Source organism: Raphanus sativus, chromosome 3 (assembly GCF_000801105.2).
Source record: "Raphanus sativus cultivar WK10039 chromosome 3, ASM80110v3, whole genome shotgun sequence".
Lineage (NCBI taxonomy): Eukaryota > Viridiplantae > Streptophyta > Magnoliopsida > Brassicales > Brassicaceae > Raphanus > Raphanus sativus.
In genome coordinates, this window is record NC_079513.1 from 8,623,583 (window position 1) to 8,646,980 (window position 23,398).

At 36.5% G+C, this 23,398-nt stretch overlaps 3 protein-coding genes across 3 annotated transcripts; 1 reads left to right on the top strand and 2 right to left on the bottom strand.

Moving 5' to 3' along the window:
- Positions 1-2,799, bottom strand: LOC108846064 (mechanosensitive ion channel protein 9-like). Its single transcript, XM_018619271.2, has 5 exons — positions 1,501-2,799; positions 1,290-1,410; positions 804-1,097; positions 524-726; positions 1-436 (listed from the first exon to the last, which is right to left on the bottom strand). The coding sequence occupies exons 1-5, from the start codon at positions 2,685-2,687 to the stop codon at positions 196-198; spliced, it is 2,046 nt and encodes a 681-aa protein (XP_018474773.2). The 5' UTR covers positions 2,688-2,799; the 3' UTR covers positions 1-195.
- A 9,390-nt stretch (positions 2,800-12,189) lies between these two features.
- LOC108845090 (uncharacterized) lies at positions 12,190-14,586 on the bottom strand. Its single transcript, XM_018618357.1, has 5 exons — positions 14,068-14,586; positions 13,289-13,728; positions 13,111-13,174; positions 12,792-13,002; positions 12,190-12,698 (listed from the first exon to the last, which is right to left on the bottom strand). The coding sequence occupies exons 1-5, from the start codon at positions 14,584-14,586 to the stop codon at positions 12,190-12,192; spliced, it is 1,743 nt and encodes a 580-aa protein (XP_018473859.1).
- A 4,593-nt stretch (positions 14,587-19,179) lies between these two features.
- On the top strand, positions 19,180-20,300 carry LOC108846698 (fasciclin-like arabinogalactan protein 3). The gene has a single exon (XM_018619900.2). The coding sequence runs from the start codon at positions 19,226-19,228 to the stop codon at positions 20,066-20,068; it is 843 nt and encodes a 280-aa protein (XP_018475402.1). The 5' UTR covers positions 19,180-19,225; the 3' UTR covers positions 20,069-20,300.
- Positions 20,301-23,398: the final 3,098 nt, after the last annotated feature.

Here is a 23,398-nt window from a genome sequence, read left to right on the forward strand (position 1 = left end):
TTAGTGACGAAAACTCTGCCTTTTAGCAGTATATCTTCCTTCAATCTTACGTTCAAAAAAGAAAGGATAAATATAAGTCTTCAGAAAAGAAATCCAAATCCAAACAGAGTTTTATGAGTTGAATTATCAAATGGAAGCAAAACAAGTGAACAAGTAGTAGTGAAATAAATGCAAATGGAAGGAAAAAGGAAATGATCACTTGTGACCGGTGAGATGAACATCTTGAGGAAGAAGGGTGTAATCAATCTCAAGCTCCTCCAGAACTCGCTTGATAGCTATGAACAGCTCAGTTCTCCTGATATTTTTCTCTGCAAAATTCTGGAAGTTGATAGTGTGCTGGACTAGAACATTCATCTTCAATTTATTCACATTCTCGATTGCCTTCACCATCAACAGCGGTTCTGGATACCAATTATGTGGGTTCTGCACCAAGTATCTGATCCAATAAAAAAGCATAGCACTTATTCGCCAATACACAGTGATATGTGAATACTAAAGAGGTTTTGTTTTGCTTAATACTTACTCTCCAATTCTTTTCTTGAAAGTGGCTATTTTCGCAGCCGGTGTTGAAAATGCGATGGAGAGTTCTATAAAATCTCCCATATCTGGACTTCTGTAGAAATTGCTTATTGATTTCGTTATTAAAACCGCATTTGGATAGAAGACTTTCTCGTTGTCAATCTTGAGGAATACGGTAGTTAAAAGATGTATTTCTTCAACCAATAACTTCAAAAAAGAAATTCCAATAGGTTAGATGTGTTAATAGTGAACAAAAATAAAATAAAACCTCAAAAGTTATTTACCATTACACCATCGACAACACAACGGTCACCAACATCATAAGGGTGCATCACAAAAACAAACACAAATGACTCAAAGATGTTCTTGCAAGTGCTTCCAATCATAAAAGCAAGACCCACAAATTGTGAGGAGAAGACCAACAAAAACTTGGTCGATGCTATATCAAGAAGTATTAACCAAATGATGAAGGTGATGATGGTCAAGATTCCAGCTATTAGTTTGTCCACCTGCTTAACTGCTGTTTTTGTGTCATCCAGTGAATGTCCTAGAGCTTTCCGACTTGTGAAAACTTTAATCTGTTAAAGAAAATTGGGCAAAAATTTACACATATATAAAAATGTTCTACAAGTTCTCCAAATCAGGCATGGACACAAAAACAAAAGCTTGTTTTTATAACCATGGATCGCAACCGGCTTATAGCTTCTACAGCGACCAACATACAAAAATAAAGAACGCTTTATTTGAAAAAGGTGTTTTAAGAATGTTACCACCCATTCTGTAAAAGCTTTGCGCGTGATTTTTCCGGTTTCAGCACCTTCTATTAATGGAAGTAGAAGATCCACCTCTTGCTTTATCATGAACCTCAACAGATCATCTTCATTTATGTAACTGGAAAAAAAAATATCAAGTATGTTACATATGCACAATATGATTTAAGATGCAAACTAGAAGAAAGAAGAGTATATTATGACTACTCACTTGCGGTTAGGCTGAGCAACATTGTTGAAGATATCATAAGCAGCAGCCACAGCTTCCATCTCATTAGTTATCTCTTTATCAGTTTTCCCTTTCCTATTGATACACTCATCTAAAGTGTTTGATATGGTTGAGAGACCTGAAGCTCTCACAGCTTCAATCAAAACTCTCATTGCCAAAGCAGAAACCTTCTCTTGTTTCATCTTGTGAACTTTTCCCATGTCGAGCACTTTCTTCCCTTTCAATGATCCATCTTCGGTGCTCATGAAGCTAAGGTGTCCCCTCTTTGGCTTGCTCCCAACTCTCTCTGCCTCTTCTACAAGCGGAGGTCCCGAGAGGGTCTGGAGAACGTATTGGTGGAAGACAGACTCCTGAATTCTTTCAAAGAAGTTTCTGACGTTGAATTTTGAAGCAAGTACTTTCAAGGCAAAAGTCTTCACCAAGAAAAGGATTGACCCCACGAGTAAGGAAACAATAGTCCAAGTTATAAGGTCAAGAATTTTTTTGGTCTTACGTGAGTGTTTATCGTCTTCCTCGAACAGAAATATCCAAGAGACCAGAACCAGGCTGAACCAAATGAATACCTGAACATTCTTCTTCAAACCATGCACAAAGTACAATACCTTTTTCCGTAGGAGATAGTTCCTTTCTATGATGAAAACTGCTAAATGCATGAACCAGTTGGTCATGAACATGCCGCTTAGCGTCACCATCACAAATACACACCATTTCCAAATTTCCAGACCCCAAATCAAATGCTTGTTCACCTTATCAATGGTTAAACTCACAACCAAAGTGCATAAAATGGCAAAAAACACTGCCAATTCAAGCAAAGCTCGAAGTTTAATTCCACTTCGCTTCACTCGGTGTAGCTTAACCTTTTCGTAAATTTCCTCATTTTCATCTGTTTCCTCCTCATCAACTTCATTCAGTGCTGCTGCACCAACCCTAGAGGCTCCAACATTTTCCTCTACTATACTCTCATCGAATCGAAAAGAATGCTGTTTCTCAAACCTTGAATTAGGCTTAGAGTAAACTGACCTAGAAAACGATTTCCTCCGAGCTAGACCTTCATTGTTTGGACTCGGAAGTTTCTTATCTGTATCTGTTGAATGAGATGCTGCTCCTTCTCCTTTATCTGGAACATTGATAACAACTTCTCCTCCGGTTTTGCTTGTCTTCTCTGCCATCCCTAAAGTCACCCCCAGCCAATAAGTTTGTGATGAAATTTGACCTCAATGGCTCTCAAAATAGCACAAAATCTGGATCAAATCCTAAGAACACGACAATAGAAATGTACCAACAATGATAAGATGAATCATAAACTCTTACAAAAAAATAAAATGAGATTTTATTTTTCAGATTCTTGACACCGACTTTGAACTAATTTTCTTTTTTAAAACGACCAAACTGAGGAGCGTCTACCTTTAAAAAAGAAAAACATAAGATGAAAACTAAAACGTTAAACCCTAAATCCAACACTGTTAAACATAGGTATGCAAAATCGACCATTTGTTCGTACTTAATGAGTATCTATTCTATTAAAAAGTAAAAAAATAATATTTGCTTATTTTTAAACGGCTTTTACATATTTTCATTCATTTTAAAACTAATTAATTCGACAATATTTATTGCAAAGTATAAAAACATAATTTACCTATTATTAATTGTTTGATTACATCTTCCAATTTCACTTTTCCTGACTACTTTATTAATTATATTTACATAAATTTATGTAATAATTTCTGATTCGTATGTTATAATTTTACATAAATTTATAAATTATTATATGATTTTAACAAATAAAATTTGTTATATATGAAAATAAAAATATATTAAAAATGATATTTTCTGATCATTTTTTACAGTGGTTAGTGACCGTATTGCATTACTTTGTTTGAAGTTGTTTAGTTCAAAGTGTAATAGCATAAGTGGTTGTTACTAATCGATTTAATAAATATAGAATAAAAAGCCGGTAGTCATAACAAAATTTATTTAGTTGGAATTTAAAAGTTGATGTTTTATATAGAGAACATACTTATATTATTAATTATTAAAATAACTATATATGAACTATAAAACTTTTACTAATATATTAGTTCAAATAATAGAAAGATGGAATACGTTTCAAATTTTATAAATTTTATAAAAAATAAGGGTGAAGTGTCAATTTTTGGTAAAATAATTGGTGAGTATCTAATATATATATTTAAAATTATCATGTTGACTTTTAAAATATAGAGGTGTGAGTTGTATGTGTTATTTTGGTTTCAAGGTCTCTCAAAAAGATGTATCTTAAAATATAAAATTATTTTCTATATTAGTTTTGTTATAATGGAAGATTTTGTGTGTGTTCATAACGAAATTCTTGTTTGTCCATCCTTATTTAGAATATTAACGAATCTTATTATGAATCTAAATATGTTTTTATCTAAAAACTATAAATGGTTCCTAAACTCCTCTATTTAATGGACAACTTCTATTTTAACCAGAATAGAACAACTTCACCAAATTTTCCTAGTAAAAAGTCAATTTGTTTATTAGTAAATGAGATGTTAGCATTTATAACGATCATGAGAAAGACAATTTCTAACTATCTGTGGCATTTGGGCTTGCTGACTTCTTGCATAGTAATGGTTTTAACAATAAATGGTTAGTGTGGTGCAAATGACTAATGGTGAGGGTGGTGTGTGATTTACATCAATTTTAAATAACTTTAGCAACCAGGCAACGTTTTTAAATTTCTCTCAGATTAGAAGTAATAATTCTTTTTTAGTTAAGTTTTAAGAGTATATTAATTATGTTCACGGTTTTTAAAATGTAAACACGGATAGCATGCATCAGGCCGGGTTACCCGTTCGGGTTTGGTTAATAACACTTTGGGTTCGGATATTTTTTATACCACCCTACAAAACCCGTTCGTGTATTTTTACATTTCGGGTCGGATAACGGGTCGGGTTTTTTGGTTCGGGTTCGGTTCGGATTTCGGGTTACGGTTTTTATGCCCAGTCCTACATCAGGGAAGTTATTGGTTTTTTTGCACAATGTAACATTAGAAGATACCATAGAGTTTATGTGTCAATACCAATAGACCAAATGTTAGTCTTTTGGACTTGAATCGCCATCTATACTAATAAAGTTGAGTTTTTTATACCCAAACATTGAACCGGACGATTTACCGGGTCTCTGGATCATTGGGTCAACCGTGGATGAACCACGGTTTAGTAAATGAATTAGTTTTATTATATAATAATATATTAGCTATGAAAATAAATATATAAAAACTAAAGTTAATATTTTAAATATTTACAAACATAAAGTAATAGTTTGGATCTGTATCTATTTTATGTTTAATTTTCTTTTGAAAATACTTAACTTTAGTTTCCATTTTTGTATTTTTATTTGACATACAAAATATTAAGAAATAGTTTAAAGTATTTAAAAAAAATATGTAACATAAGAGTTATGAAATCTAAAAAAAATCAAGACATAAAATTCATAATAAATTAAACTTCCAATCCAAAATTAAAACATCATTGTAATAAATTGTCAATAACAAAAATAAAGTAACACCTAATTATAATTAACACCAAAACACATTAAATAAAATTAAAAAAAAATATTTTAATTATTTAAAAAAAATGCCACATGACATTTTTCCCCCAAGGAGATAAAAAACTCAACTTTATTAGTATAGATATTTATTATAATAATTAGACATCATTTACTTTACGTATCAACTATAATTATTTTACATGTTTGAATAAAATTGCTTCATTCTTAACAAATATTGAAAGCAGTTAACAAATAGATTTTTATTTGTTTACATAATCAGTTAGACATGACATCCAAATACCTATTCGAATACAAATTGTTTTTTTATATCAGTTTTTAATTTTTAAAATTAAACTTCATTCGGTTATTACAAATTTTGGACGGGTTTGAGCCGGATCCTCACGGGTCTGGATAGGTTCATAGAAACCTAAAAATATCTAAATAATCTATGTAGTTAAAAATGTCAATAAACAATTTATTAAAAAACTAAAATTCAAAATCCGCGCGTGTGAATGAAGCTTTAGTTACCTATTTAAGACAATAACCTTTGAAACCTTACTATTTATTCTAAGAAAGCAGTAAGAAAGATCAAAAGTTTTCCAAAGCAAATATGCATTTTCACAGAAACAGAAAAAACCAAACAGGGCTACTGGTATCAGCTATACAAAACAATACTTTAGCTAGAAGAGCAAAACAATGCAGATGCTACAAGAAATTTTGAGGGGTGACTACCAGAAAATAAACAAGAACTGCTAAAAAAAGAAGAGGTGATGGAAATACCTTTAAATCAGAAAGCCACGATGATAAAACAGAGCAGGTATGGAACTTTATATATATCCTTATGCGGACCCAAAAAACCATTTTTTTAAGAAACTTTAAAGAAAAAGAGAAAGGTGAAAGAGCAGAAGATCGTACAAGAACCCAAGCAAGGAATTGTGTTAAAACTTTAGTCTAATTTAACTGCATTTTAGAAACCAAAAGAATTACAAAGTAGGCAAAAACAAATAGGCCTCAATTGAAAAATATATACACTAAATGACTTTACTATTTCTTTTGATTTGCATAATAACTTTGATGTTAACATGTATTTGTAAAATACAAACAAGTTGAGGAAACGTCACTAACAAGTTCTTGATCTAATGACTGTTGTATTTTTCGGTTGTGTTAGTCAGCAGTCAGTGGAAGGCGATGGTCTTTTATACTTAAATACACAGGCAATGAGAGTATTACTGTAACGCCCCGCTCGCCTGATGTCTGACCGAGGTTTCCGAACGAGTGTTATGGACACGTGGGTAAGAGGTATAGAAACTATTTATTAAATACCCTATGAGTATGCACTAATGGCTCTCCCTTAAGTGCTGTATATTAACCTTAATCTTTTTCTTGTAATCGGATATGTATGTATCTTTATTGTGAATAACAGAAGACAAGCAATTCCCAAACCTATTATGGTATCAGAGGCAAGGCCGGCTCATGGTTTATAGGGCGTTTGGACAAAAATTCTTTTTTAGGCTCTTCAATTATTAAAAAATCTATTTTAGCATGAATTTTTAAAATTATAGTACATAAAATGTTATAAATTTTAAAATGAACATATTTTAAATATTTTTTTTTAAAAATACATGAATATTTATTTTTTATTTTTAAAATAATTTTAATTTTTTCTTAAAAAAATGAAAATAATATATATTTTTTTAATTGGACTCTAGTATCATGGACCCCGGGGCGGTTGCACTGCTCGCCCCCCTAATTGAGCCGGCACTGATCAGAGGTTTAAGCTCTCTTTTTTACGCCGTCTATTTCCTTCTCTCTTCTGTTCTGTTTCTCTGCACTTGTTCTTCTCATCTCTCCTTTATTTTCTCAATCTATCTAAAACTCTAAAACTTCTCTGCCATGTCTGATTCAACGCACAAAGAACATCGGTTTTCAACACCCAGGATCCGCAAAGCACCTCCTCTCGGTCAATATGTGGAGTGTAACAAAACTTACCAACAAAAATTACTTAAAGTGGAGTTGACAGGTCCGTGCATTACTTGAAGGTCTGTAGCTACAGAACTTCATCCAAGGAACCAACAATGCAACACAATCGACAATCATGCTTAACGGAGTCGCAGCTCCAAACCTAGCATATGCTCCGTGGCGATGCAAAGACCGTCTTCTGTACAGCTTGATGATTGGATCGATCTCTCTTCCAGTTCAGACAGTTGTCTCAAGTGCAACACCACAAAAGACGTTTGGATAACACTTGCAATGACCTTTTGGTGATGCATCTCGTGGACATATCAGGCAGCTTAAACTGAAAATTGAACGATGTGTCAAGGGAACAAAGATAGTGAGAGAGTATCTCCAGAAATCAAATCCAAAGCAGATTATCTTTCTCTTCTGGAAAAATCAGTGAACCATGAGGACCTTATTGAGCGCATCCTTATAGGTCTTAGTGAAACTACAAGCCAGAAGTTGATTGCATCCATGGACGTGATGTAACAATCTCCTACGCAGAACTTCATGAAAGGCTACTCAATCGAGAAGCTATTATCATGACCAGCGAGACAGCTCATATCACTCCGATTACAGCAGATGCAACTGACACTCGCCACAATCAAAATCGCAATCAACAATGGTGCAACAAAAATAACCAACCTCGCCACAATCAAAACAACAACCATGGAAACAGCAAAAATCAGCAACGTTTCTCCAAGCCGTCTCTAGGGCGATGTCAAGCATGTGGGATACAAGGCCAGAGTGCCAAGTATTGCCCTAAATTTCGTATAGTAAGGAGATCTGAATCAGCACCACATAATCAACAACGCAACAACAACTCGTGAAATAATTCTCAACAGATTGAATACTGGCACCCGAGTGCTAACCCTGCAATGGTGTCAAACTCCTTCAACTTGCTGCTAGACTCCGGTGCATCGCACCATATGACCTCGGACCTTGCAAACTTGTCTATGAACAAACCTTATCAAGGTGGCAATGGTGTCATGCTTGGGGATGGCTCTGGGTTACACATATCACATTCTGGTTCCCTATCTATTCCCTCTTACACTCGTCCATTCTTTTTAAATAAAGTCTTGTATGTTCCTGCTCTTGAGAAAAATTTAATCTGTGTTTCAATTATGTACGACTATTTCTGTTACATTTACGCCAACGTCTTTTCAGGTGAGGGACTTGGAAACAGGGACACTTCGTATCGAAGGGAAACTTAGAGATGGAACATACCAATGGCCAACCTCTACATAGAAAGCTCCTTTACTTGGATTTGCATCAGCCGTGAAGACAACCTTGTCGGATTGGCATTCCCATTTGGGGCACCCAGTATTTCATACTCTCCAAAAAGTAGTTTCTCAATTTCAGTTACGTATTGTTTCAAACGCTTTATTGGCTCAACCATGCAATGCTTGCTCGATTAATAAAATGCATAAGTTACCTTTTCAAAAATTCTAGTCTTCGATCTTCTTCTGCCCCGTTAAACATAGTTTTTTTCTGATGTGTGGACATCTCCCATACTTTTAACCGATGGTTTCAAATATTATGTTATTTTTGTCGATCATTTTCCATGATACACTTGGCTGTATCCTTTAAAACTCAAATCTCAAGTCTTTGATGTTTTCACCCAGTTTTAAAGAATTGGTTGAAAATCGGTTTCATACCAAGCTACAAACCTTATACACAGACAATGGAGGTGAATATATTGGACTGCCACATTTTTTTGGCTCAACATGACATCTCTCATATGACCAGTCCGCCGCATAAGCCTGAACATAATGGCATCGGAGAACGTCGTCATAGACATATTGTAGAAATGGGCCTTTCTTTACTGTCTCATGCATCCACTCTGAAGTCCTATTGGACGTATGCCCTACTGTCTCATGCATCGACTCTGAAGTCCTATTGGACGTATGCATTTTCAACTGCGGTTTACTTAATGAATAGAATGCCATCATCACTTTTAGAGTTCACAACACCTTTTAAAAGTCTTCATGGGCATAGTCCATTTTATCAGAAGCTTAGAGTTTTTGGGTGTTCGTGTTTCCCTTGGCTTCGACCTTACACGTCTCATAAGTTAGATGCCAAATCCACACCATGCGTGTTTCTCGGTTACTCTATTACGCAAAGTGCATATTTTGTTTAGATCGCTCTACATCTAAAAAATTTATACGTCTAGACATGTAGTCTTCCATGAACAAGTTTTTTCTTTTTCATTACCTTCACATATAGAATCAGATGTCACTGATGATATGGACATTATAACTTACTCTCATGTCAAGATTTTGCCTGTTATTAACACTCCTGCAGGATCTGTCTCTACACCGCAAGAACCAGTCGTACATACTACACTGGCTTTAGCTGAAACCTCATCTGCCGTGCCTGACACCCAGAACCCAAGTCCCACAATTATAAGTGCACCTGTGGTTCCACTGAATCCATCTTCATCCGACCTGCAGCAATCTCAGCCTGCTCGTGCTCCTCTTCGACCGGCCAGACAGAGCACTCGCCAATGGCAACCAGTCCAAAGATTGAATCTTCACACAAAAGTTGTTCAAGCAACATAAACCCCACCTAAAACAGTCTCTTAGGCTCATAATATTTCTCACTGGCGGAAAGCGATGATCGACGGATATAATGCTCAAATTGGTAATCATACTTGGGATCTTGAGAAGTTGACTGATGATACACGTTTAATGTTGTAGGTTCCAAATGGATATTCAAAATAAATAAAATCCAGATGGGACGATTTCCAGATACAAAGCTCGACTCGTAGCGAAATGACTCACACAAAAACCTGGGATATACTACCATGCTACCTTCAGTCCAATAGTTCAACCAGCAACCATCAGATTTGTCACTGGAGTCTCCTCAAGCTGGCCTATTTGTTAACTCAATGTTAACAATGCTTTACTCCAATAAATATTAAAGGATGAGGCATATATGATACAAACACTAGGTTTTATCAACAACGACAACCCCACTACAGTCTGCAAACTTCGCAAAGCAATCTACGGAATCAAACAAGCTCCCCGAGCTTGGTATACAGCTCAAACAGTTTCTCCTTCATGCGGGATTCATCAACTCCTTAGCCGATGCATCATTATTCATCTACCGGAAACAGGGAGTTCCTATTTATATGATTGCTTATGTTGATGATTTAATAGTCACAGGAAATAGTGCAACTCTTATGTCTCAGTTTATTGACTCTCTCTCATATAGATTTTCTCCAAAGATCTAGATGATTTGTCCTTCTTTCTTGGCATAGAAGTTATGTGATCGTCTAAAGGCATGCTAATAACTTAAACTTGTTACATTGCAGATTTGTTACATTGGACGAAAAATGGAGAGTTTCAGACCGATAGTGAAGTCAATGTGCTCCTATACGCACCTGAATCTGTTTTCTGGAATTCCTCTTGCTTATCCAACAGAGTATCGAGCTGTCGTAGGAAGCCTTCAATATCTATCTCTCACCAAACCCGACATATCATTTCCAGTAAACAAGATGTCTCAGTACATGCATAAACCAACCGAAGAACACTGGAATGCGGTCAAGAGATTCTATGCTATCTTGCTGGCACTATGAACAAAGAGCTTATACTTCACGCAAAAAACACTCCTTCGCTCCTTGCATTCACAAATGCTTATTGGGCTGCCAACTAAGATGATTACACATCAAATAGAGCGTACATTGTCTACCTCGGCCGTAACCCCATAGCATGGGTCCTCCAATAAATAGACTGGAGTCTCGCGCTCCTCAACTGAGGCTGAATATCGATCTCTAGCCTTTACAACAGCTGAAGTTTGCTGGGTAACTTCTCTCTTTATTGAACTTGGTATCAAGTGTACCACTACACCAGTGATATATTGTGATAATATTGGTGCAACTTACTTGGCGGCAAATCGGTCTTTCATTCAAGAATTAAGCATTTGGCACTTTACTATCACTTTGTCCGACAATACAATTAAGCAGGCCAGCTACGTGTCTCTCATGTGTCCTCCCATGATCAACTCGTGGACATCCTTACTTAGCCTCTTCCTCGGCCTGCATTTGACTCACTTATGCTAAAGATCGGACACTCTACCGGCCGTCCATCTTGTGGGGTGTGTAAGAAATATAGAAACTATATATTAGATACCCAATGATTATGCACTAACGGCTCTCCCTTAAGTGTTGTATATTAGATAACCTTAATCTCTCTTGTAATCAGATAGATATGTACCTCTATTGTGAATAATACAAGACAAGAAATTCCCTAACCTAATAACTTGTCTACTCATTTTAGACAACCCGACGTGTTCCGTTACTGCTCCCAAGAGTCGACAGACGCGCTCTTTTTGTGAAATTCCAACCCACCCATATCCATATACTTTTACTTACAGTTCTACATACATGGAAATAGAAAGGGAGGGAATGATCAATTGGATTACTCGGTGAAATGGTTCTAGTCTAGCCACTACAATCAATCAATGCAACCTATCATTTCTTAACATCAACAATTCTATGAATTTCTATCAAACTAGTGTTCAATCATTGCAAGAACTCAGTCATTGCTACACATAAACTCAACCGACTCGACCAACATGACAACTCGACTCCAAGCAACCTAGACGTATGGACCAATGGCTCGCTCACGGATGTCCCACCTCGTGTCGGCTGGTCCCGGGATATCTTATGTTCACAACTGTCCCCCAGCTTCCTAAATGATATCCGAGTTGCAGCTCGTTAGCCCCTTCTGGCTCGGTCTGCCACCCCAGTCATAATAGCCATATTTCTGCCACAACTCGGCGTGACTCGATCTACGGTGCCCTTCACATTTTCTATCATGCCTTTTGCAGTCACCAAATTTACACGGCCTTTCTCATTACTCAACATGGGTACCTCGTGTTAGGCTACTGTCCCACATGTGTCATCATTAACTTATCACATTCTTTCTCCAGACGCCACCCGTTATCGGTGTCCCAATCAATACAATCATTTCTCATTACCATTCTAATTAACTAATCATCGCATTAACTCATTTATTAGATGCCACCAATTCTTAGGGTCACAATCAATACACATCACACTCCCATTAACTCATCCATTACATTCATCTTTCATTCACATCTGATACCAATTGTAAAATTCACCATTACATTCATCTTTCATTCACTGTCCAACCATACCCATCCACACCCACTAAAATGAGCCTGAGATGTCCAAGATCCATCCAGCAAACATATATTACCCAAGCTTATGACTTGAGATTCCTCTGCATTACTCCCTTGTACCGGTGGTGGTATGGTTTCATTGGCATTAAACCAGGCTTGACACTCATTGTCAGCATATCGAACTAGTTCCAGAGGATCTCTATCTATGCCCCTAAAGAGTTTATCATTTCGAGCATTCCAGATGTACCAAATCAACCAGGGATAAGGATCCCTATATTGATTTGGTTCAAGTATGCCGTTCTTTTCCCAGAAGAGGTAGTTCATATTCGTGTATATACTTGATGCTGGAAAAACATCAGGGCTCGTCGGAGTTGATGAATGAAGCCAAACCTGTAGAGCCGGTGGACATTCGAAAATAGCATGCGTTACTGATTCCTCTGGCTCACCAAATCTTGGGCAGTAATTATCACATCTCATATTACGCCTCACTAGGTTTCTCGTTACTGCCACTTGGCCAGTTAACAATTTCTATATAAGATGACAAATTTTCTTTGGCGCCTTTATCTTCCAAGCAAAGGCTTGAAGCTTTGTAATACTTGGCTCGACCACTTCTTTTTCATCTGCATCCTTCAAGAGATTTTGGGCTACCCAATATCCAGACTTAACCGTATATTGTCCATTTCTTGTGAAGTTCCAGCAAAATGTGTCCGGCCTATGAGTTATGCTTATGGCCAAACTCCTTATAAGTGGTATGTCAGCAGGGCTGACATATTGTTCTTGTAGATCAACATCCCATTCCTTCAACTCCTGGTTAATAAGATCACTCATTCTCATATTTGGATTCATAACTGGCGCTATAGGTATAGCTGGCCTACCCGGAGTCATTGGAATCCAAGGATCCTCTCACACCTTTACCTCATAGCCAGAGTGTATTTTCTGCCTTATTCCCAACAACAAAAGCTTCCTCCCAGCTGAGATACTAGTCCACACATATGAAGGGCTGTTTACAGAATGTACTCGCAAAGGCGAACTTAGTCTGTAATATCTTCCTCTTAAGACTCGGGCGACCAGCGAATCCGGATTTTATGTTAACCTCCATAATTGTTTTGCTAATAATGCCAGGTTAAACTCATGGATCATACGGAATCCAATCCCTCCTTCTTCTCTCGGTAGACAGACTTTCTCCCATTTTGACCAGTGTATTCCTCTTTTTGGGGGATTTGAACTCCACCAGAATTGAGCAATAGCACTAGCAAGGTTTTCACATATCTCCAATGGGAGCAGGAAAGTAGACATTACATACGTCGGGAGAGCTAGCAAAATGGACTTAATCAATACCTCCTTCCCTCCTTTCGATAGCCAACGACCTGTCCAGCCGTTCACTCTATGCATCAGTTTGTCTTTCAGGAAAGCAAAGAGCTTGCACTTTGAACCACTAATATTTTCTGGAATACCCAAGTAAGTTCCCATCCCTCCATCATTATGTATTCCAAGTACATCTTTGATCTCTTGCCTTCTGGTTGCGTTAATCCTCTTACCAAAGAGTAAGGATGATTTATCAAAGTTAATACATTGCTCTGATGCTTTACCATAGATCCTGATCACTTTCATTACTTCTTCACATTCACGGGGCTCCGCTTTACAAAAGAAAAGGCTATCATCAGCAAATAATAGGTGAGATATTGATGGACACGCGCGGGTAACGCGCATCCCTGTTATCTTTCACTGGTTCTCTGCGTGATTAAGAAGGCTAACGAGCACTTCCGTGCATAGAATAAAAATGAAAGGAGATAAAGGATCTCCTTGGCGTAGGCCCCTTCTTGGGATAATATTTCCTCTTGGCTGCCCATTCATGAGGATTTTGTATTGTACCGACGTAATACATCTCATTATCCATGTGATCCATGTCTCTAAGAAACCCATCTTTCTCATCACAGCTTCAATAAATGACCATTCCATCCTATCATAGGCTTTACTCATATATGTTTTAATAGCCATTCTTTTGTTGCATCCGCTTGGCTTGGTCCTAAGCGCATGGAATATCTCTTGAGCAATCATAATATTGTCAGATATCTGTCTTCCAGCAACAAAGGCTGACTGGGTTTCCAATATCAATCCTGGTAACACTTTCTTAAGTCTCTGGCATAGGACCTTAGAGATGATCTTGTAGCTTATGTTACACAAACTAATAAGCTGAAACTGAGCCATATCATTTGGTTTTGTCGTCTTTGGGATGAGACAAATATTTGTTTCATTCAGCCCATCTGGCATTATCCCGTCAGTAAGGAATTTATTAACCATAAGAGTTAAGTCATCCTTTACTATATCCCAGAACTTCTGGTAGAACAAAGCAGGCATCCCATCTGGCCCAGGGGCTTTTTCAGGGTGCATAGCGAAGAGCGCTATTTAATCTCCCACTCCGTTACCGGTGCAGTAAGACTTTCATTCATTGGCTCTGTTATTGTCGTAGGAACTTCACATAGAACTTCTTCAATATCCTGTGGATTAGAAGATTCAAAGATTTGTCTAAAATAGCTAGTAGCAATGGCTATTAATCCTTCTTCATCCTCCACAATATTTCCATTTTCATCTAAGAGTTGAGTAATTTTGTTCCTTGCTCTCCTTTGTTTTGTTAAGGCATGGATACGCGACTCTTTTGTTTTCAGAACATTTCTTCTCCCTTAAGAGCATCAGAAAGCTCATTCAACACTGCTGCAATTTGTTCAGTCGTGGCATTGTCATCTGCATATAAACCTTCCATTTTCTCCTTAAGTTCTTCCACCAGTTTTGCAGAGTTTATGTTATGCTTTAATTATATAGAGTGCGGTTAACTAGTAGATAGACACAGTTCTGTTTTGTTGGCGAATATGTAATTATTAGTGAATTATGGGATTTATTCTACCAAATCATATCCCACCAATCACGTCCCCGTAATTATCCCTTAACACTTGGGAATCAAGCTGAATGTTATGGGCCCTTATGTAGTGATTTCATAGTATTATATTGTTTATGAAAGTTAAATTTAATCATTGTATTCTTAGCATGTTTTTTTTGTGAGTCTCACACCGCCTTAGGCTTGGAATATCTCAGATATTGGTTTGTTGTTGGCTAAAGCTCATAAAGGTGTCTACTTTGAGCCTCTGAATCATAAAAAGCACTTTAATTTCAATCATATTTCGTGTACTCTTTTAATCAGCTTCAGATACGATAGTTAATACCTGATAAAGTAAATCTATCTCTAGTTTGTTCTTTTATCTGAAACAAAAGTTGGTTTCAACGTGAAGGTTGTTCAAAACAGAGATACCACCACAATCGAACTTGCATAAACTTGTAACGCTAATTTAAGACGGAATCTTGAAGTCTCTGATGAGACTGTAAGTGATGCTAGATTCGGTGATCATAAGTAAATTTTATTTTAATATTTAGTATTGCAAATAATTAAATTGTCACTGCTCTGCTCCTAATATAGAGGATAAGAGTATTTCATGTTATCACTTCATGTTTCTTAATTGTGTAGTTGTTTAGTTGTTTCCACAATTGTAGGAGCGTGTAGTTTTCATATATCTATCATAAAGAGAAGAAAACAAAGAAACATATCCAATCTCCGTTTAAATTCTCCAATTTCCTCCTCCCCGAGATCTGTCTTCTTGGTACTAGTGCTAGTAGCAACATTTTCAATTAGTCTCGTAGCTTCTTTAGGACTCCTAGTTTTGAAGTTCTCTTGACTTGCAGCATCTAGAATCGTTTGGTATATGCCCAATCGAAACCTTTGAAGAAAATATTAAGTAGCTGAATCTCGGAAAATCCATGGTGAGGACAATCTCTCTGGTAGGCTCTAATTCTCACCCAAGACGCCTTAAAAGCTTTAGTAGTGCTTTGAAAGAGAAATTATAAATCTTATTCCTAAATTCTTCGGTTTGTGCTTCATCGAAGAAGTTGTTGAGAAAGGGGCTTTTGATATCACTCCAGCAAGTCAGAGATTCTGGCTGCAACTGTTTCAGCCAGTAAGTCGCATCTCCGGCAAGAGAATGCGGGAAAAGCTTTCAGAATAAGTAATCTTCAGAGACTCCATGCATCTTGATTTTGGACACGAGGTCCTCAAGTGCTTCGATGTGGTCTATGGGATTTTTATGAGGAAGACCATGAAAGGGGTGTTGACTCACTAGAGAAAAATATTTAGGTTCTAATTCAAAATCTTTCCTCTGAATTGCTGGTGGGCGGATCGCAGACCTGTTGGTATAGAACCGGTCAGGTCTGTTGTAATCTCCGACCGTTTGGTTACGCTCCAGCCCAGCATTTAAAACAACAGCTATTCCAACAGGAATTGCAGCTCTATATCTATAACTAATTTGGTCTGATGCGTTGCATACTGGACCCTTTGGATCTCTTAGAACTACTTTTAAAGCACCGACTTACCTGCTTCCGGTTGGTAGGTGTCGATCGATTATTGTAGTCGCGCGTTGATCGATTTTTGTGTATCGTCGTTGATCGATTTCAGCAGGAAAGTGTCGATCGCTTTGTTCGTCGGTGCGTCGCTCGATGTGTTCATCATCTTGTCGAACGATGCTCGGGCGGAAATTGTGTTCTTCTCCTAAAGTACCTGTGTCAGAAGGGAAAGAAGAAATTTTTTTTTAAGCAAACAGAAAGTAAAATCTAGACTATATTCTAAACTTAATCTAATGGTAATAAGAAAGAATCCCCGGCAAATGCGCCAAATTTGATACATGCTCAAATTACTCTAGAGCAACTTTACTCTCATCAAAAGAGGTCAAGTTGTAGTACTTAGGGATCGAATCCACAGAGACTCTTGGACTACATAGTAGATCTTATAGTTTTCGAAATAAATCTAGATTGAATAGTTTTTAAAACAGTAACTTTAATGAATTCTAATTCGGACAGGAAAATCGATCGATATGCTTTAGCGGATATCGATCGACCAACATGACAATTGTTCAGTTTTAGATAATGAGGTTTGTTATCAATTCAGGAAATAGCTAGATTAAGGTAAATTCACAGGTAGGATAAGTAAGCAAACTAATTAGGTTACCAGGGATTTATAAATATTAATTGTTCTCGAACTCAAACATTAAAGTATAATCTAAATAACTCTCGTTGTGTAGATTATCTAATGACTGAATCTCAGATCTCAACTCTTGTTATTGATCATGAGAAAGTGTCGATCGATGGTTCTATATGAACATCGATCGATACACCTTTCGGAATGTCGATCGATACAACTATCTTTGCATCGATCGATGTTCTTTCCAGCAAGCTTTACGAACATATTTGATATGTTCTCTGACTACTTAGACATACTGTGGTATGTATCTAGACAATAAGATCAACTGAATTTGAAGAACTAATTAAATCACCCTAACAACATATTAAATTTAACAAACCATAAGTCACCCTTTGAAAACCCTAAATATAACAAGAGAACTACTCAAACATATTCATTAGAAACACTATGATGGTCTGAATAATACTGCAATAGAATAAATAATAGAGTAAAACAAAGAAACAAAGGGAGTTGAAGATCTTCCCTCTCTCAAGGCGCTTAGATCTCTCTCTCCAATCCCAAGCTTTCTCTCTCTGGAATAGTATGAAGCATAAAGAGTGTAGCCGTCAACAATGGCTTAGAAATTACATTAATAGGGTTTCTGGTCGACCAAGGGCATATTAGTAATTTGTGATAGCTTCTGGGCTTAATTTGGCAATAAAATATATTCGCCCTCATTCTGGCATCCAATCAATCGATATGCTGCATCGATCGATTTGTGTCTCTCTTCTCGACAGCTTCCTCTCGCGAGGCAGACTGACCACTCTTCAGTAATATAAGCATAACGTCTGCTATAGGATGCTGATTGACCTCAAAATGGTGGCATTGGAAAGCTAACTCAAAGATCTATATTATGTATAAAGATGAGAAATATCTAACGGTGGTAAGGTTTCCATACATAGCTAAACATCTGACGTATGCAGTTATGCACTTCGAAAGACTCCAAAAAGCACCAAAATCACCACTTTCCTCCAAATCGTCTCTAAACCTGTAAATTCTCTAAATAGACTCCAATACATAATAAATAGTATCTAAAACACTTATATACCATGGCTAAAAGTGGGTAAAATTTATGGTATATCAATAAGTTCCTAGCCACCCAATATCCTGATTTAACAGTATATTGCCCATTTTTAGTATAAGTCCAACATAATGTATCACCTCAATGGGATGTACTTATTGCCATACTCCTTGTGAGAGGTATGTCTTCAGGGTCAATATAATTTTCCAATAGTCCGGTATCCCACTCTTTCGCTTCTTGATTGATAAGGTCACTAACTCTCATATTCGGATGCAGAACTGGGCTATAGGCCGAGCCGGTCTAGCTGGTTGTTGTGGGGATCCAAGGATTCTCCCACACCTTAACCTCATATCCTGAATGTACTTTCTATTTTATCCCCAATAGCAGTAGTTTTCTTGCTGCAGAAACGCTGTTCCACACATAAGATGGGCTGCTAACTCATATCATTTTTAGCAGTGAGGTCATTCTATAATATCTTCTCCTCGTCAATCGATGTTATAGATACTTTACTGTATAATACTATAACTAACTTACTGAGATTCTATATAACTGACTAAAAAAAGCTCCAATATTTGAAATGGGGTCTAGCGTTAGGCCTAAGTTGTCGAAGGATTGACTAAATAAGGATAAGGATGGACTTATCAAAACTGACTATACTCCAACTGAAATATGTTGCAGGATCTCACATTCTTGAAGAATTATTTTTGTCAAGATCGCTAACCAGTAAACTAAACGTAAGAAATAAAACAGTCTAAAGCCAAATATAGAGGTGACAACAACAAAAAGACAAGTTCAAATTTAGCCAAAACATAATCTTAGAAAATTTCTCTCCACCATTAATCTTGATCTCCTCTCAAGGCGTGTATATATATCCAATTAAATCATTTAATACAAACTCAGGCATTGAGATTTCAAGAAAAATAAGGGTGATAAAAATAAACACCCGAAAAATGGGTCTCAAGGCTTCCTCTTCTCTCCTCTGTCTCACCATCTTATTAGGTGTTTCTTCTATTGTATCAGCGGTTAACATAACCCGAGCACTCGAGAAATACCCTGAATTCAGCACCATGATCGAGCTTTTCGCCAAGACTGAGCTTACACCAATTATCAACAAACGTCAGACAATTACCGTGCTGGCTCTTAGCAACGATGCTATCGGTTCCATTTCTGGTAGACCCGAGGAGGAGCTCAAGAACGTTCTTATGAATCATGTAGTTCTTGACTACTTTGATGAACTCAAGCTCAAGGCACTCAAGGACAGGAGCACATTGCTCACTACCCTTTACCAATCTACCGGTTTGGGCCAGCAGCAAAACGGTTTCCTCAACTGCACCAAAACTAACGGAAAGATTTACTTTGGGTCTGGTGTGAAAGGCGCTCCTCAAACCGCTGAATACATCACAACCGTGTTCCGCAACCCGTACAATCTCTCTGTGATCCAAATCAGCATGCCCATTGTGGCTCCTGGACTCGGATCTCCTGTTAACGTTCCTCCACCACCACCCATGTCATCACCACCGACTCCATCTCCCAAGAAGGCTGCAACCACTCCAGCTCCTGGACCATCTGAGGAGGAGGATTATGCAGATTCTCCTCCTGGTGCAGCTCCAGAAGCCGCACCTGCATCAGCCCCATCAGAAGATGGTTCTCCTGCTCCGGCTCCTGGGAATGCTGGTAAGAAGAAAATGGCAGCAGCTGATGAAGTTGAACCACCTACTTCTGCTTCTAACACCGGTTTGAGTTTTGGTGCTGTTCTGGTTCTCGGGTTTTTGGTTAGTTTTGTTGGGTTCTAAAATGATTTAAGACAGAACAGAGTTGAGGACAGTAAACTGAATATGAGACTAGATCATGGTGATATGAAGTGGGTCAATACTTAACAATTTCTACTCACATTACTAAAACTCAAAATGATTTATCATTAGTGAATGAAAATATGATGTTCAACAATGTGAAACTTGTACTGAGATATTGTAACTTATGTGTTTATATTCATTCATCAATTCAACGTGTTACATATTCCAACAATATGTGCCAGGAATTTTCAAACTAGCACTACGGAAAAGATATAATCCCAAATTAGCTCTAAAACTGAAAGTAAAGATACAGTCAATTCAACGAGTTCCCGACCTCTAACTGATACATCTCGTGGAAGAATTTATTCTCTGAAAATCTACTAGATCAAAGAGACCGTAGCAACACCAAATCAGTATGCTATATATTTTGTTTACAAAGAAAAAAATACTCCAAGTTAGAAGATACAACAAAACACTTCAATAAAATAGCCTTAGACCTAAGTTCTTTATCTTGTATTGTTGTATCCTTCCTCTTACTTATTGAGCTGATTGATCTTATTCTTGTTGCTGTAAACTATCTGTATTTTCTTATACTTGCTTAACCTAATCAAACACTAATACGTTATATATATATTGTTTGTGACGAGGTCAAGCTGCTGGAGTGGGCTTGTGTTTTTTTGGCCCAAGAAGAGTAAGCCCAAAACTTTACAAATCTCCACTGTTTTGACTTAAGCCCATCAGCCCAATACCACTTCTGTCGACAACCCTAATTTGTGTCTTTTTATATGAGTAGTGAAGAAATCAGACGCGATCTCCCATTCTCTCTCTCTCGTTTCCTCTTGAACCTTCATCATCGTGAGTACTTGAAGCTTTACCAAACTCTGCCGAGAAATATCCGATTAGCTCCACCGTAACGAGAGAGTAGGATCATCTTCAAGGTTAAGAAGATGTTTGGTTGAACTTTTCGCTAACCATTTGATTCCTTGTTGCATGTCTTCTCTGGTGAGCATTTCACCTCCTCTGACATGTCTGTAGCTCCATCGTGAGCTCCAACATTCCAACATCACGCTCCACCACTTCCGTAAAACCAAGTGAGAACATGTCTGAGAAAACCTTCTTCCATATGTTTAATGGACCCTAAAGTATGGACCCATATCCATGTTGATGTCCATAAATCATGACTTAATTCCGTCCGGTAAGGTTCGAACTCGCAACCTGAGTGCAGGAAGGAGTCCGTCCTTACCATTGGGCTATTATGTTCTGGACAAAGTGTTGCTTTTATTTTCATTTACAGAGTAGTGTTTCGCCTTCAGTTAATTTCTTCATTTACATATAAATGCATGAAAAAAATTTGGCTTTTTATTTCCGGAGTATTTGCAGCAGTTTTAGTACTCAAATATAGTTTGTGCATAATTATTCCCCAATTAACAGATGAGTAAAAAACAATTAAAAATAAATAGTTAATCGTTAAAATCAACCAAACAGTTCCTGTCGTTTTAATGGTTTACGAGATTTTGATTTTCGTTTTGAAAGCACGAGATTTTTTATTTATTTATGTCAAATCAACATATAGGTCAAATCAACCAATCTACATAGACGAATGAATGTAGATTGAATCATGATAGTATTTGGTTTAGGGTTTGGTAACATGTGTTGTAGTATTGTTTGTATTTTTAGGGTAAGATTTTGAAATCTTATCAAATTGTTTTTTTTTAATTTGACCTATATGTGTTTAGTTATTATCTAATAACTTGACTTAAACAGCTTTTAAGTATCTTTTAAGTTTAATGAGGTGTTTTTCCTTAGTTATTTCGTTATAGGGTATGGAAGACTCACAGAAGACTTCCAGAGAAGACTTCTGGCATATCCCGCATAAATTTTAATAGAATTTAGGGTTCCTGATTAAATTTTAGAAGAATTTGAGTTTTCTGCCTAAGTCGAAGTCTTCTAGAAGTCTTTTCATATATTAGATCTTAAAAGTAATAAATAAAATTTATAATTTTCTTATTAAGTTAGTTATTTGATTTTAGGGTAAAGAAGACTTCTTCAGAAAGTCTCCTCAGAGAAGACATCTTAAGAAGTCTTATATTTCGAAAATATTTAACCTAATTGGAATTTTTGTCTCCATATATAAAGAAATTTACACATTCTCTTTCTTCCTCTCAAATGGCTGCAACAAAATATAATATTTCTCACTCTAAAACTCTCCAACCTCTTTTTAATCTCTTTGAACATAAAAACACCAAAATTTAAATCCATTTCTCATTTTTTTTCTTATGTCTTCTCACTAATTTATCTTCTTTTTGCAGGTTTTTCATTACATGAATTTCATCTTTCCCTCTTTCAAAGGTAGATCTATAAATTCTGATATGCATTTTTGTTTGTTTTATATGTTATATTCTAAAAAGCTATAGATCCAACCTAATGTACCTATTTTGTATATTTTGTAGCATAAAATTTTCATTTTTGATGTTTTTCTTTGTTTTGAAGCCATTTGAATATTTTTGAATCTGCAGATTTTTTTTTTCAGATCTTAGACAAACTTTGAATGATTTCTCAGAAGACTCTCGGAAGACTTCCCAGTAGACTCCCGGAAGAATTCTCAGAAGACTTCTCGGAAGACTTCTTGGGAAGTCTTCTGGTGCATTTTATGCTAGAAGACTTCACACGAAGTCTTCCGAACTCTAGTTGCCCAAAGTGGTACAAATTTTAGATATGTATTTTGTGAGTTTTATACATTAGATTCTAAAAATTTATAGATTCAATGTAATGTGACTGTTCTATTTATTATTTAGGCATAAATTTTGTTTTGAATTTTTCTAAATTTTTTTGAATTCAACCTAATGTGACTGTTTTAAATATGCAGATTTTTCAGATCTGAATTAGACTTTGGAATATTTTTTAAAAGACTCATGGAAGACTCTCGGAAGACTTTCTAGAAAGTCTTCTAATGCATTTTATGCTAGAAGACTTCATACAAAGTCTTTAGAACGTCTTCTGTCCAAAATGGTACAAATTTTGGATATGTATTTTGTGTTTTATATATTAGATCTAAAAGGTTATAGATCAAACCTAATGTGAGTGTCTTGTTTATTATTTAAGAATAAATAATTATTTTTGAAGTGTTCTCTATTTTGAAGCCATTTGAATGTTTTTAGATATGCACATTTTTTAGATCTGAGACAGACTTTGGAAGCCTTTTGAGAAAACACTTGAAAAACTCTTGGAAGACTCTAAGAAGACTCTCGGAAGACTTCTTGGAAAGTCTTCTAATGTATATTATCCTAGAAGACTTCCCACAAAGTCTTCCGAAGTCTTCTGTCTAAAGTG

Excerpts from the sequence above, each read along its gene's own strand:
- LOC108846064 (XM_018619271.2), bottom strand. The coding sequence starts at position 2,687 with ATGGCAGAGAAGACAAGCAAAACCGGAGGAGAAGTTGTTATCAATGTT. Across the intron at positions 727-803 it reads GTGTTGTCGATGGTGTAATG|TTATTGGTTGAAGAAATACA; the intron begins GTAAATAACTTT and ends TCTTTTTTGAAG. Across the intron at positions 437-523 it reads TTCAAGAAAAGAATTGGAGA|ATACTTGGTGCAGAACCCAC; the intron begins GTAAGTATTAAG and ends TTATTGGATCAG.
- LOC108845090 (XM_018618357.1), bottom strand. The coding sequence starts at position 14,586 with ATGCACCCTGAAAAAGCCCCTGGGCCAGATGGGATGCCTGCTTTGTTC. Across the intron at positions 13,729-14,067 it reads TAATGAGATGTATTACGTCG|AGGATTAACGCAACCAGAAG; the intron begins GTACAATACAAA and ends CTCTTTGGTAAG. Across the intron at positions 12,699-12,791 it reads AAAAGAAGTGGTCGAGCCAA|TAACGAGAAACCTAGTGAGG; the intron begins GTATTACAAAGC and ends GCCAAGTGGCAG.
- LOC108846698 (XM_018619900.2), top strand. The coding sequence starts at position 19,226 with ATGGGTCTCAAGGCTTCCTCTTCTCTCCTCTGTCTCACCATCTTATTA.